The sequence below is a fragment of the Mchenga conophoros genome, linkage group LG3, assembly GCF_057382185.1.
Source record: "Mchenga conophoros isolate Kocher_MC1m ecotype Shallow Benthic linkage group LG3, M_conophoros_male_GT1.1, whole genome shotgun sequence".
Classification (NCBI taxonomy): domain Eukaryota; kingdom Metazoa; phylum Chordata; class Actinopteri; order Cichliformes; family Cichlidae; genus Mchenga; species Mchenga conophoros.
This window is the reverse complement of record NC_140528.1, coordinates 31,506,823-31,520,930: the sequence shown is the minus strand read 5'-3', so window position 1 is coordinate 31,520,930 and position 14,108 is coordinate 31,506,823. Positions and strand designations below refer to the sequence as shown.

The 14,108-nt window shown below is 41.1% G+C and overlaps 1 protein-coding gene and 1 pseudogene across 1 annotated transcript; one reads left to right on the top strand and one right to left on the bottom strand.

The window, feature by feature from the left end:
- The window catches only part of LOC146578140 (uncharacterized), a 105,561-nt pseudogene that overhangs the window by 46,103 nt on the left and 45,350 nt on the right, over nt 1-14,108 (bottom strand).
- On the top strand, nt 3,972-10,202 carry LOC146578142 (myelin-oligodendrocyte glycoprotein-like). The gene is made up of 6 exons (XM_085268639.1): nt 3,972-4,008; nt 4,853-4,920; nt 4,992-5,190; nt 9,081-9,413; nt 9,510-9,791; nt 10,156-10,202. Exons 1-5 carry the CDS (start codon nt 3,972-3,974, stop codon nt 9,581-9,583), a joined length of 711 nt encoding a protein of 236 aa, XP_085124765.1. The 3' UTR covers nt 9,584-9,791; nt 10,156-10,202.

Below are 14,108 nucleotides of genomic sequence, written 5' to 3'. Positions count from 1 at the left end.
AATGTATTTCCCCAGCAGAGAAGTCACTTGGATGAGTGACGAAACGTTTCTCCCACAAAACACAACGTCCAGATGAACAGAATCAACTTTTGGAGATTCACAGCACATGTTACCATGGCGATTTTCCCTGTTAAAAAATGAACCACCTTCATAGCACAGAAAACCCAGGATTAACCCTGAAGCTACCTACATAACCAAAAATCTGGAAGGATACCTGCTAAGCGTCAGTGTTATGGGTAATGTAGGAGGGACTCACCTGACATGAAATAAAATAACAGACCTCCAGAAACAACGAGAACCAGAATAATTGGGAGCGCTATGCCCCAGGATGGAAACCGCTCTATGTAGAAAACAATAAAAGAGCCTAATGTTAAAACATAATAATAATGATATCACAAGTATGGCTTACATATACAGAACCTTTGATACTGTCACATCATGAAGGAGACGTGGAAATCACTTTGTTACACAAATCAAAGTCAAATCAATTCTTTTGATGGAATATTGTGTGATCAATAGACTGATCAGTTTCTGTGGTGGGGGCAGCGTCATGGGCATCAGCAAAAGGTTGCTCATACTCATGCTGCCCCGACATGATTGGGAATGTCATAGGCACCGATCGGTTTTCTATCGCCTATTTCCTGGGAGTAAGGGCGCCCTCCGTTTGCGAGGCGCGCCTGCTGCTTGCGGCACGGGGAGGAGAAGAGGGCGGGGCAGTGGCTGGCTGGAGCGGCATCTAATAACCAACTCGCAAAATAAAAACAAACCAACAAACACGAAAACACCAGACATCATGATACAGACTTATAATTTGCACTGATGTTTTCGAAATTCTATACGCGAAAGGTGAGCGCGAGAGCCCTCGGTGCGCCTGCTCGCTGCTGAAGTCAAAGTAAACTTTATTGTCATTTCCGCTACAAACAGTCCAGCATATAGAGAGACGAGACGACGAGGCTCCAGTTACAGCAGTGCAAGTAAACAAACAATATATATAAGAAGAGTAAGAAAATAAATCTACACTTTAGGACTCGGGGTAAAGGATCAATAACAATTTAAAATGTATAATTTACAGTTTGATGATTTAAAGTCTCACAAACAACCCGTCGAAAGGGGAGGAGAGTCCAGCTGCTTCCAAACAGAGCACATTTCATTCATAATGTTGTAAATCCAAGACCATCATGTATTCATGATTTGAATCCTGGGTTGTGTGAAATCAGAGAAATTAGACAAAGTGAATCTGTGAACTAAGGTGTAGGTCTATTAGGTCATGTTGTGGTGATCCTCGAGTTGGGGGATTTGTGTTCATACTGGAGTGCAAAATGAAAACCAAGCTGGACAAGAAAAGTTCAAAGCCATCAGGTGCTCAGTTTAGAAAAAAGAGAAAAGAAGAGGAGGAGAAACGAGCAAAAGATACAGGTAAGCAGATGTGTCATTGGATCATGGCAGCTCATCCTGAACCAATCAGAATCAGAATACTTTATTAATCCCTAAGGAAATTATGTGAGTTACAGTTGCTCCAAGAAGAAATGGTAAAAATACTAACAGTAACAGACTAAACTCCAAACAATACATTATGTTACAGATTTTACACATTTAAGAAATATCATTAATATATACAGATCACTCAATTATAAATATCAAGGATTAACAGAGTAGAAAAGAGCGTGTGTAAAAAGGGTGTAACTATTGCAGTGTTTACAGTGTGTTAGATGGATGAGTTGTACAGGGAGATGACCACAGGCAGAAAAGATTTCCTGTGTCGTTCTGTGCTGCTTTTTGGTCTCTCACTGAACGTGCTCCTGTGAATAGCTAGTACATCATGGAGTGGGTGGGAGGTGTTATCCATGATTGTCCTCATCTTGGAAAACATCTGCCTCTCAGACACCACCCTAACGGAGTCCAGCTCCATCCCCACAACATTACTGGCCTTGTGATCAGTTTAGGTCTGTTGCTATATGTGGCCTTCAACCTGCTGCTCCTGCATGCAACAGCATAGAGGATAGCACTTTCCTGGCCATCGGCTGGGTGTCCTGCCATCATGGAAGGCCTCCTGAACCGCATGGCCACTGCAGTTTTCTACATGGCATCTCTCCTCACAGCATCTCTCCTCACCTGTTAGCCTCCTGACAGCTCTGTCTTGGACTATGGGGCTGTTGAGCTCCAGGTCAGCCCCCTGAGTTACTGTTGTGCTGTCAACCATTGAGTCAGCCCTGAATTGCTTGCTTTCCCCTAAACTATGTGTGAACTGCTTCTGGGCCTTCAGGGCCTTTGTAGACGCTCTGTTTGGACTCTTGTTCCCTGATTTTGGCTCCTTGGTTTTTGTTTGTTTCTGCGTATTGGGCCCTCCAATCCCTCCTGCCACTCACAGTGCATGACACATAACCTGAGTAAAAAACCCCCACAAATATTCAGAACTATTTATCACCCAAATGATTAAAAAAAACAAACAGACAATTTTAACTAAAAAACAAACACATTTTCCCTGATGAGATACTTTGTTTAGCAGTCCTCTGAGAAGGGGTTAAGTGTGGGAAAGCGTTCAAGAGGTACTTTACAACAGGAAAGTGTGTTTTCTCATTAGCAGAAACGCCCCCCAAAAAACAAAAAACAGATGTCCAACATCTGTACAACGGTCAACCATCCACCCAGGTCCTTGATGGTGTGCCAGCTTATACTATAACTCAGATTATGGATGCCAGGTGCTGGGGTAGGGGTTACTAATATTTGGTGGACTTAGAAGGGTAAAGTCCAGAAAAACGTTCTTGGAGGGAGAATTTTGCCATGGATACCCTGAAAATTTGGTAGTTTGCGGAAGGTGTTTACACTGTGAACAGCAAAAAGAGTGAAACGGAGTGAAATTCACTGTTTTTGTCGTGGTCCTGGGTCATGCGACCCAGTGGTTCTGAGTTTCATGTTATTTTGTTATTTCATCGGTATTGCAGTTTCTTTTCAGTTATCTAGTTATTCGGTCATGCCTAGTTTGCAGTTTAGTTCATGGTTTATCAGGTTCCCCTTGTGTCATGTCTACGTCGCCATGTTTCCTGTTTTATTTTGAAAGAGTACAGTATGTTCTTTGTTCATTGTAATCAGTTTTACTTCCCCTGTCCTGTCATTAGGTAGTGTCAGCTGTGCTCCCATGTGTGACCCCTTCTCTTATTTGCATTTAGTCAGTGTGTTTCTGTTCAGTGAGTGTTGGGTCGTCTGTTGTCACCTCCCATGTTATGTTAGTGTGTTTAATGATGGTGTGCAGGACATGTTCAAGTTTTGGGTTTATCCCTTCAGTTTTCCTCATGCTCCTGCTCACCATCATGTCCAGATCGGTATCTATGTCATCACAGTTTTGTTAGAGTCCCAGTAAACATAGTTTAGTTTCGCCCAGTTTAGGTTTAGTGTTAGTTCTTGTCATGTGTTGCTTTGTGTTATTGTGTGTCCCAGTGTTGTATCGGCCACAATAAAATGCTCGGTTTTAGTTCTTTAAAGTTCTGGCATCCTCTGTGTCCTGCTTCTGGGTCCAGTTACAAAACAAATCGGCCCAGCCCCGCCGTGACAGTTTTCTCTTGGAAGAGTTCTGCATTTGGGTCTGATTCCTACCTACACCATGACATTAACACCGGTTTCCATGTCCAGATAGATTTCACATACCGTTAAACTTCACATATTTCCTTGAGATATATATATATATATACACATATAATGATGCAGTGCCACACACATTCATATTTGAGTGTTATTGTTTTCAGAGAGACTGCTTTTTATTTCCTCATTGCTGTGCACTAAGGCCTGTTGTTTTATAACAGATTTGAAGGTAAAACTTGGAGTCAATGCTGTTGAACCTGTTTTCTGGAACAGAGTCTTGAAGAAACCAAAAGCAAACTCGCATTTATGTGTCAACATTTGGAGATAAATGTCTCACTGATTCTGATCCATCCGTGTCGGTTAATTCTGCCAGTTGGATTTTTGTTTACAGGGGGATGAAGATGCTGCTGGTGTTGCTGCTCCTCATCAACAGTAAGATACACACTTTAAATACTGTTTAAATGCCGATTGTGTGTAAAACTTATGGAGCTGTATTACAAACAAGTAACTCGAATAGTGAGGAAAGAAGCTTTGTTTGTAAAAATATGAAAGACTGTAGTCAAAGGTTGTGCTTTTCCATCATTGAGACGCTGAACAACATCATAAAATAGTTTTACACTAAATCCCTTTGTTTGTACAGTGGTTCAGTCCTCGTCTTACAAACAGGCGTTCATCGCAGTCACCGTACAAGTCTGTAGGTACTGAGAGCCAAGGATGAACATTTCTGACATACCTCTGCAGGAGTGCCAACTACTCACTGTGTGTGTGTGTGTGCATGTGTATACATGGTGTAGACTTGTTTAAACTGATTCTACTACGGTGGTTATCCTCAGGCGGAGTGGCTGAGCAGCCTGCAGTTTATTCATATTGACTGTGATGTACAAGAAGGTACAGTGTTGTGTGTAACAGTAACAGGAAAACATCACAGTATAAAAGATGAAGATAAAGGCTGAACTGACAGCTGTTCCACTGCTGTCACATTAAGGACCTGCATCAGAATAATTTTTGTAATGTTGCTTTACTGGAACAGCAGTTATTAAACTTGTCACAAGATGGCGCTCCAACATATTCACAGGCACATTAAGTGGTGAAGGAAACACTTGTATGTACAATAAATGTATCTACAACATCTGTGTCAAACCAGCTTACTATTGTGTTGTCAAGAGTCAACGTTTCAATATTCAAACACATGTCTTGAGTTTCTTAAATTAATTTCTCACCTGAGGTATCTGAGACAGCATGCGGTTAATTTCTATGTCTGTTTATGTGTCTTCAGTTTCCCAGCATGCCCTGGCTGTGGTGGTGGAGGTGAATGATCTGTCCTGCTGCCCTGTCAGTACTCAGGTATTACACCCGAGGACCCCACAATGATGTGGACTCGCAATGATCTTGATCCCAACTCTGTCCACCTACAGCGAGAAGGAAGAGATGACCTTAGAGGACAAAACCAGCGTTACAGCAGGCGCACATCGATGAGGCGTGATGCTCTGCACACTTTAGACTTCAGCCTCACTCTGAGAAAACCACAACTGACCGACAGCGGCAACTACACCTGCTCCATCAGTTTTGGAAGAGAAGAGCTGACACTGACAGTTATACAGCTACAGGTCAAAGGTCAGCAAGAAATGCCAACACCTGCTCTTTATACAGCTCAGGAGTCAGTACTGTGGACAGATCAGACGTTAAACAGGTTAGATTGATTTGGTTAAAAGTTGCCATTGTTGTGTTTAAATTTGTCTTAAACACAACAATGACATGCAGTTTTCTTAAACTGCATGTTTAGATATTATTCTGTTTCTACCGTACATGCAAGATGGTGGAGGAGGTTTAGCCATTAGTGTTTAACTGCAGGCACATTCCATATAAGATTGTGGTTTCCTTATTTGATAAGGAATGTTTACTTCCTGCCATTTATAGGCTCACCTGCACTGGTATATGAGAGACCGTTAAAGGGGTTAAACCGTATACAGGAGGGGTGAGATGACTCGGACACACAGTCCCTTTAACCTTTATGACACACCATATGGGTTTTACAATGGGGTTGTGTGTTGACTGAATAAAGGCTGCAAGGGGACGCTGGTTCTTTGGCGTTGTGTGGGATCAGGTGAGATCCCAGACAACTGATCCGACCGGCTTCCCTTGCAAGTTAAAACCCATCAATCTCTGGTTGTCTTGCTTCGTTCATGGGGATAAGTCTCTGAATCAGTGAGGCCTGTGAGCGCAGGCCTAACAAAGAGTGTTTTGGCAATTCTGTTATAAACAAAGACCAACATTTTAGATCTAAGCTCCATGGAAGCCACAACTAAGGTATGATTTTAGCTTGAATAAAGCGATATTGATTCATTAAATCCTGAATTGATTTTTAAATATAAATGTATTTTGCCAGGAACACCTGAATCTCAGGTTAAAGCTCACAAAACTATTTTAACAACCACCAAACAGCTAAAACACCAAATGACAGCAGGTACACTGATTCCACACAAACACCTAAACACAAAGCACAGACCATTTCACTCGACGGCACATACACAGACACGCCATCAGGACTAAAAGGCGAGATCTCACTGATTCTGAAGCTGCAGGTTTTGTCACTCTCTGACCAAAATTTACTGAACCAGCAGGAAAAGTAGATCAAAACTAAGCTTGACATTTGATAAACATCGTCTTTAATTCCCTCTTACTTTTGCCGTTTTACTTCCACCACAATAGAATCACACTTCCTGGATGGCTCTCTGTCAGTCACTTAATATGTTGATTCATGGTTTTCTTTCATTTTTGTTCTACTGCAAAATATTATAAGGTAATATAAAAAGCTAGGCTAGAAAAAGGTTTTTCTGTGTTTTATTTTCACTTACTTTGACAAAAAGGCATCTGCTGTGATGCTCACACCTCTGATGAAGTCTCACAAGTGTCAGCTTTTTTTATATCTATATATCTATATCTATATATATAGATATATATAGATATAGATATAAAAATATGGAAATGTACTGATAAATGATCAGAATTATAAGATTTAACTGTCTAAGTCAAAATTGAACTGATCGAGACCTTATGAATCAGAATCTAAACGATTATAGAAATCGACACCCATCCCTAGCCACAACAGCAGAATGGACTGATTTTTATATAACGCTTTTCTACTCTCCCGGAGTACTCAAAGCGCTCTATACAACATGCCTCATTCACCTATTCAAACCCACTCATACAAGCACTTCTAAACTCAAGTGCAAACTAAACTACATTCACACACATTCATACTCCGATGAATGCATCGGAGGGCAACTCTGGGTTAGTATCTTGCCCAAGGATGTTTGGGATGCAGACTGGGGAAGCCAAGGATCAAACCACCAACCTTCCGATCAGTAGCTGATCTGCTCTACCACCTGAGCCACAGCCACCCCCCCGAGGATACATAAATACATAATATTTTATATTTTCTGATGACCGTATTTAGTTGTCAAAACTGTGTAACACTCTTCAGAAATGTTGAGGTTTTTACCACTTGCTGAAGCCTTTTCTAGTAAATACTGGCTCCCAGTGAAACTCAAGAATTCATTTAGTAAAGACAAGCTAACAAGCAAAGTAAAGTGCTGAGTTCTTCGGTACACTGTATTTAACCAGCTTTTGTTAAAACTTGTCTGGAATGTGGGATGCTTCCAAAGAGCAGGTTACGGTTACACTGGGTCTGCTTGAGGATGTCCTGCTGTCATCAGCAATGTTAGCTTCCTTGGTGGGTGGAAGTCCCTTTGATTCCGTTGACTATAATATTTTATTTGATGCTTAAGATGCTGGCTGGTATCTCTGGTTCAGCACAGTAGGAGGAAGGTTCCTCCTACTCGTCTAGAAAGACTTTTTGTCTCAGGGTAATACAAACCCTCCTCTGACACTGCTACTCTAATCTGTGGGGTAGTGCAAGGCTCAATTCTGGGTCCATTATTTTAATTTGATATCCTTTATTTAGCTGATGTCATTAAATGATATCAATTCTATGCTGATGACACCCAACTGTGTCTGTCTTTTAAGCCTCGACAGCTGGATAGACTATCCTCCACAGTCCACTCTGTGTCCCTGATAACTGCTCTCTACTAATAAACTTTTTTTTTATATTCACACAAGACTCAGACTATGACTACAGCTTCTCCATAAATGCCTTTAAGAATCAGTCAAAGGATTTCTGTCCAGTGTTTGTAATCTTTCTGTATTTGATTCTTGACTTATATGTAAAATCTCTTTGACGTTCCTTTAAAAGAACATTTCTAAATTGTTATAGTCTCCTGTACGTAAATGCATAAAAGTATTCATGCATTTGTGTCATTGTGGTGGATTACTGTAATGTCTAGTTTACAAGCTTAGAAAAAAAGCTTTATTTATATGTCTAAGTGATACAAAATGCTGCAGCCAGGCTCCCAATGCATTGTAGTAAGCAACCTTGAAGCGCTTTTTATTTATCTGCTTTACAGTTGATTTTATAATTAGATATAAAATTCTCATCCAGTGGAGCCCCGCCTTACGAAGACCCCATTTAACGAAGAATTCAATTTACGAAGGCTCTTAACGGCAGTATTTCTGCCCATGGTACGGCAAAATGCCCGCATAACGAAATCCGCTGGCAGAGACCAGAATTCCCACAATGCCTTCCGAATCATGTGATAACCCCTTGGCTTTTGTACTTGCGTTTTGCTGTTCCATATGAAAGACGTATCGTTGTTGCAGTGCGCTATTTCGTGTGCTTCTCATATGCAATTAGCCTACCGTTCATTCATAATGGGGCCGAAAAAACTTTCTGCAAGTGATTCGAGTGAAAAGAAGAAGCGTAAGGTGCTCTCGATGGAAACAAAGAGAGAAATTATTGACAAATATGAGCAAGGTCTGCCTCCACCAAGAACTTTGTCTTCAGCCAGCATCGCCTCACTCAAAAGGCGATGGAAAAAGGTGCTCCGACTTAACGAAAATTTTGACTTACGAAAGACGCTCTGGAACGAATTTATTTCGTAAGTCGAGGTTCCACTGTACTTACATATAGACCACTAGATGGGCTAGATCAATTTAGTGCTTTGTATGTACATCTGCCTTGCTCTGTGGACTTTTTCTTTTCAGTACAACTTTCTTTTACAGGCTTTTGTTCCCTTATTCCAACGTTTTTTTGCGATATCCTGCTGTCATCAAATTCAAAATGAGATTTCTGATCAGTCAAAAAATAAACAAACAGCAAAAAAAGAAAACATAGTTTAAAATACATTACATTTAAATTATAAAAACTTTTATAAGTGTCTAATATAAAGATTTTGTGTGCATTAAACAATGTTTCCATGGCATCAAGGCTTTTTTAATGCTGGAAATGATCAAACGATGATTAAATTGTTAACGTTAAAGATCCAGTTTAGCTTTCAATGGGAAAAAAGAGGCCAAATGATGATGTATTACCACAGAGACATAGATTAGCAACACTAATGCTCATATCCCAGATGACTATTTCATATTGTGATTTATTGTCCTCTCAGACCAGCAGGTGGAGATGAAGGTGACTGAAGGCTTAGAGTCCGTCATCCTGCCCTGCAAAACAAAATCTTACCTACCTGAGGACAGCACAGTGGAGTGGACTCGCTCTGACCCAGAACTCATGATGGTTCATGTGTATGCAAACGAAGGCGACCAACTTAATGACCAGGACGGCCTTTACAGAGACCGAACAACAGTGAATGAAGACCTGCTGAGAACTGGAGACCTCAGTCTGACCCTGAAAAAACCCACAAAGAGAGACAGTGGAGGATACATCTGCACCATCTACAGGGACAAAGACATCCTGAGACAGAAAGTAGAGCTGCAGGTCAAAGGTCAGAGATGTAGATAAAGGTCAGTGGTGCTGTAGATGTTGTCATAATATTATTATGATGTTTTAATATTATGGTCTATTATTGTTTTCTACACAGAGCCATTCCCATCTTGGGCCATAGCTCTCCCAATTATCCTGGTTGTTCTTGGGGTTTCTGGAGATCTTTTATGAAATAAAAGACCCCCAGAGTTACAAACAGCTGATACAGAGAGCTGAAGAGAAACTTCCAGGTTTGTTCCAGAAGTCAGAAAACCTCCTTCAGACTCAGTCATTGATCAGTGAAACAGCTCCACAACATGACTTTACTAAACAGTGTGTGTGTACACCTGCACCGTCCACAGCAGGGAGGGAAAGATCCTGCTGCTCTTTGTCAGTGGAGGTGAGTGCTGTAGATACAGGGCAGAGGTCAGAGGTCACTGTAAAAGCTCAGAGATGAACTGTGAGTGTCCACATCATCCATGAGGCTTTCATGAGTTTCTCATAATGTTTGTTTAGCATGTGGCTAGCATACTGCTAAAGCTCAGTCAGTCCCACATATATGTGCACGCTGTTAGCGCTCACGTCTCAGTCACAATCACTACATGCATGTTTTTTCATGAAAACTTTCTGATATTCCACATAAACACACGTGGAAATATCACAAGTCTGAGTCGATGAAACAAGGAGTGGAATTGGAGGTAATGTTACCATCAGTGTTGTTGTTGCTGTCTGTATCACTTACACGTGCTTCACTGTCTTCTCAGTCCCCCAGAAGGAGGTGGATGCAGGAAAGGACTTTGTACAGCTGTCCTGTAAAACCACACTTGATTTACCTCATGATGCTGAAGTGGAGAGACGCTAACAGGAAGGTCCACGTGTATCAGGATGGCTGTGATCATCCAGATAGACAGGATCAGGATTACAGAGGCCGAACAGAGATGAATAAAGACCTGCTGAAATCTGGAGACCTCAGTCTGACCCTGAAACACCCCACAGAGAGAGACACACAAGTCTACACCTGCACCGTCTACAGCCAAGAGGGAAACATCGTGTTTAAGAAAGCAGTGGGCAATCTGAGAGTCAAAGGTCAGAGAGGATTTTATTGGTTCACACACTGTGTTCTCTCTGTGTTAGACCTACACTATCTTATACAGGCTGCATGCTTTAGCCTAACGACAGCTGGGATAGACTCAACTATGACCCTGCACTGAAGAAGAAAAATACTGGGGCACCACTATCAGTGATGGAAAATAGAAACGGAAAGTGTTATCTCACAGGATGAACCATTAATTGATTTATAATCAAATCATCCATAATGAGAAATCACGCTCCTGTTAGTGATCCTCCATCTGGATGGATGAGAACAACCTTCTGAACAATCTAACAGGAGATGGCCCATATCTATGGGACTGATTTGTGCTAATAACGCCCATTGTATGGACTGATAACAGCCGAAGCGGGTGAATAAAGTCACCCAGTAGCTAGCTGTGCCATTACCCAGCATACATCACTCCCTCCATAAATGCAATAAACGATACAAAGGTAATAGCCTATAATTAATTTATCTGCTGTATCTGCTGTTTCTCAGGTAGTTGCTTACATTATATAATTTATTGTGTTCTGTATACGTCACTACAATGTGATTTTGGAAATATATAAATATACGGACAACAGGCTCTTCCGCGGCAATCTCTTGTCGTCAATAAACAACGTTTAGGGAGCTCTATAGTATTCAATGAGAGGACCCTGCACGTCAATTCTCGACGCGAGGGGGGTACCCTGCGTGTCTATAAATGAAGCAGAGGGAGTCTGACCATGCGTCACACGTTTGACGAGTTGGGAGTGAGAACGTGTTGGGTAAGAAAACAGACAGGGAATACTAACAGGCAAAACAAAACAAGTTAAACTGGCAAAGAAAAAGAACCACAACTAATTTGACTCATACAATCTGGAAGTTGTGTTCTCCCTATATTAAAGCTGCTGTACAGAATCTGCAAAACAAACTGGGCTGTCATATGGGCTCAAAATGTGGTCATAAATATTTTGTACTTGTAAAAAAGATTTGTATGTGTAAAAAAGATTTGTGTGTGGACTTAGCCCAAAAAAACCCCTGCAAGATGTATGAATTTTGACCCTATTTTTCTTCCTTTAAGCTGATTGGTCAATGTCATGTCAATCACAAATTAAACAATCCAATCAGAGAACAGATGGGTTTGGCTGTCGGAGGGGCACTTTTTTGAACTGCAGGTCCTTGAAGGGTAATCTCTATATAAATATCCGATAGCAGTTAGGTCCCCTTACTTTCAGCAGCTGTTGAAAGCAGGGGCGGAGCGTGGGGGTGGCTTACTGGGCTTAAGTCCGGGTTGTTTTGTCAGAAGCCCGGGGTATTTTGGAGTGTAATTTTTTCATAGTTAGATGCCTGGCTGACAACTGTATAAAACAAAAAGTACACACAATATTCGAAGCACATAGTGCACACTGTGGGAATTTACGACTGTGCGTGAATCCCCCCTGATATTGGTATGATCCGAGTTCAGGCACTAAGCGACTGAGCGAGGGGGCGGGGCAGCTGCTGCCAGCAGTGAGTGCGCTGTTGGAGAAACGGAGCCAGCCATACTAAGGAGAGCTTAAGTTTGACCAGGTACCAAAGAAAATCATTCATACCGTACAAATAATGTAAATATGACGGTGCATCATGAAAGATTGATATCAAACTGATCACTTGACCAATATTACGTTACTCGCTCTTCAAGTGAATCAACAAATGGCGAAATGAAAAGCCGAACAAATGCTATTTTATTTTAGAGTCTTAGCTTACGTGTGTTTATTTCATATTTTCAGTTCTTACCCTCCCCGACTAAATCGGTTTCAGTTATGTACTGAAATATAAGAATGGACATTAGAGGCTTCTTTCAAAGAAAAAACTCAGGTAAATGTTATTTTATATATCCCACATGCATACTACCCTTTAGGGCCAAGCCCCGGGTGTTTCAAATGTCTGGCTCCGCCTCTGGTTGAAAGGATAAAGTTGTGGTATGTCAGTGGTTAGAAATACCATTATTACTTTAGGATTAGTTTAACACAAAGTCAGGGCTGACCTGGGACCATTGCTGTGAGTCACAGTGCGCAGCATAAAAGTCCTTTCACATCGGACGCAGGATGTGCTGCTAATGCTAACTGCTAACTAAAAGCAAAGCAAAGGATCCAGAATTTGTTGCTGGCTGCTGGGCTCTGTGGGTTTTTGCAGCAGCTCTACCTGTACTAGATGCACCTGCTCCTTGTCTTTTCTATCTCTGACTTTATGTCCTCTACAAGAGTTTGTTTTTTTTTGCTAGTTCTTCAAATGTTCAATAAAAACATGTATGCTAATTCATAACGAAGAAAGCTTTGTAATGAAGACTGTCATTTCGAAAACACTGCCCCCCCCCCCTGCGTCCGCAGCGCTGTTGAAAAGGCTGTGGAAGTCCCTGTATTAAACACGTAGACCTGTGACACAAAAATCACCAAACTCGGACGACCACAGACTGTTTTCCTTCGTGGTGATGAAGGAAAACGCTGGGTTGGCATGTAAAAGGGCATTTATTCCCTTCAAGGACCTGCAGTTCAAAAAAGCGCCCCTCCGACAGCCAAACCCATCTGTTCTCTGATTGGATTGTTACATTTGTGATTGACATGACATTCACCAATCAGATGAAAGGAAGAAAAATAGGGTCAAAATTCGTAGTTGTAACTTGCAGGGGTTTTTTGGCTAAGTCCACACACAAATCTTTTTTACACACACACAAATTTTTTTTACACGTACAAATCTTTTTTACAAGTACCAAAACCGATTTACAAGTACAAAATATTTATGACCACATTTTGAGCCCATACTGTCAGCCCTGGCACTGCATTACCATATTGAGCTTCAGTCAGAGGAAGTCACGGTTGCCAAAAATGTTTTGAAGCTCAAGAGTGAGGCTGGTGCCATCCCAGATATGTTAACATTGTACAATCTTCTGGATAATCAGATCTTCTCCACACTGAAAACTGCTATTCAGGTTGCCCTAATAAACCCAGTTAGCAGCTGTAGCTGTGAGAGGTCTTTTAGTGTCTTGAGTCAGCTCCATACCTGGCTGAGAAGGACCATGGGTCAAAGCAGACTCCAGCACCTGGCTGTGATGTCAGTTGAGAAAGAGATGCTTGAGAGAGTTGACCACCCAAAAGTGATTGACAGATTTACCAACCTCAAGGTGCGGCGACATAGGATAAAAGAAAAGAAAAAATCTGCAGGGCCATAGAAGTATCTGCAGTAAACATCTTTTCATACATTGTATACATTGTACCAGAGGCCAAGGTGTCTCAGTTTTTCTAATTTTTTAATAATATTTTGTACATTTCAAGAACTCTTCTATTTTTGGAGTGTATTTTTATGTATCTGTATTGTATTATACAGACACTTTAAAAGCGAATCTCTGTCCAAAAAATGCACTCAGTTTACTTTTTACTCACTGTGAGCATCATTCATCATTCTCCTCCAGTAATTAAGGTTAGGATATGTATTGTTTTATTCCAATCCATTCTTCTTTAGCAGCATTTAAATAACCTTTATCAGATTTGATGGTTTTGTTACAGACTTTAAAAAAAGTGTTTTGCTTTTCTTTCACAAATGTGGGGATTCAATTGTGTTAAAATGTACAAAACATGGATGTCATGTTTTGTGACGAGGACCCAGGCA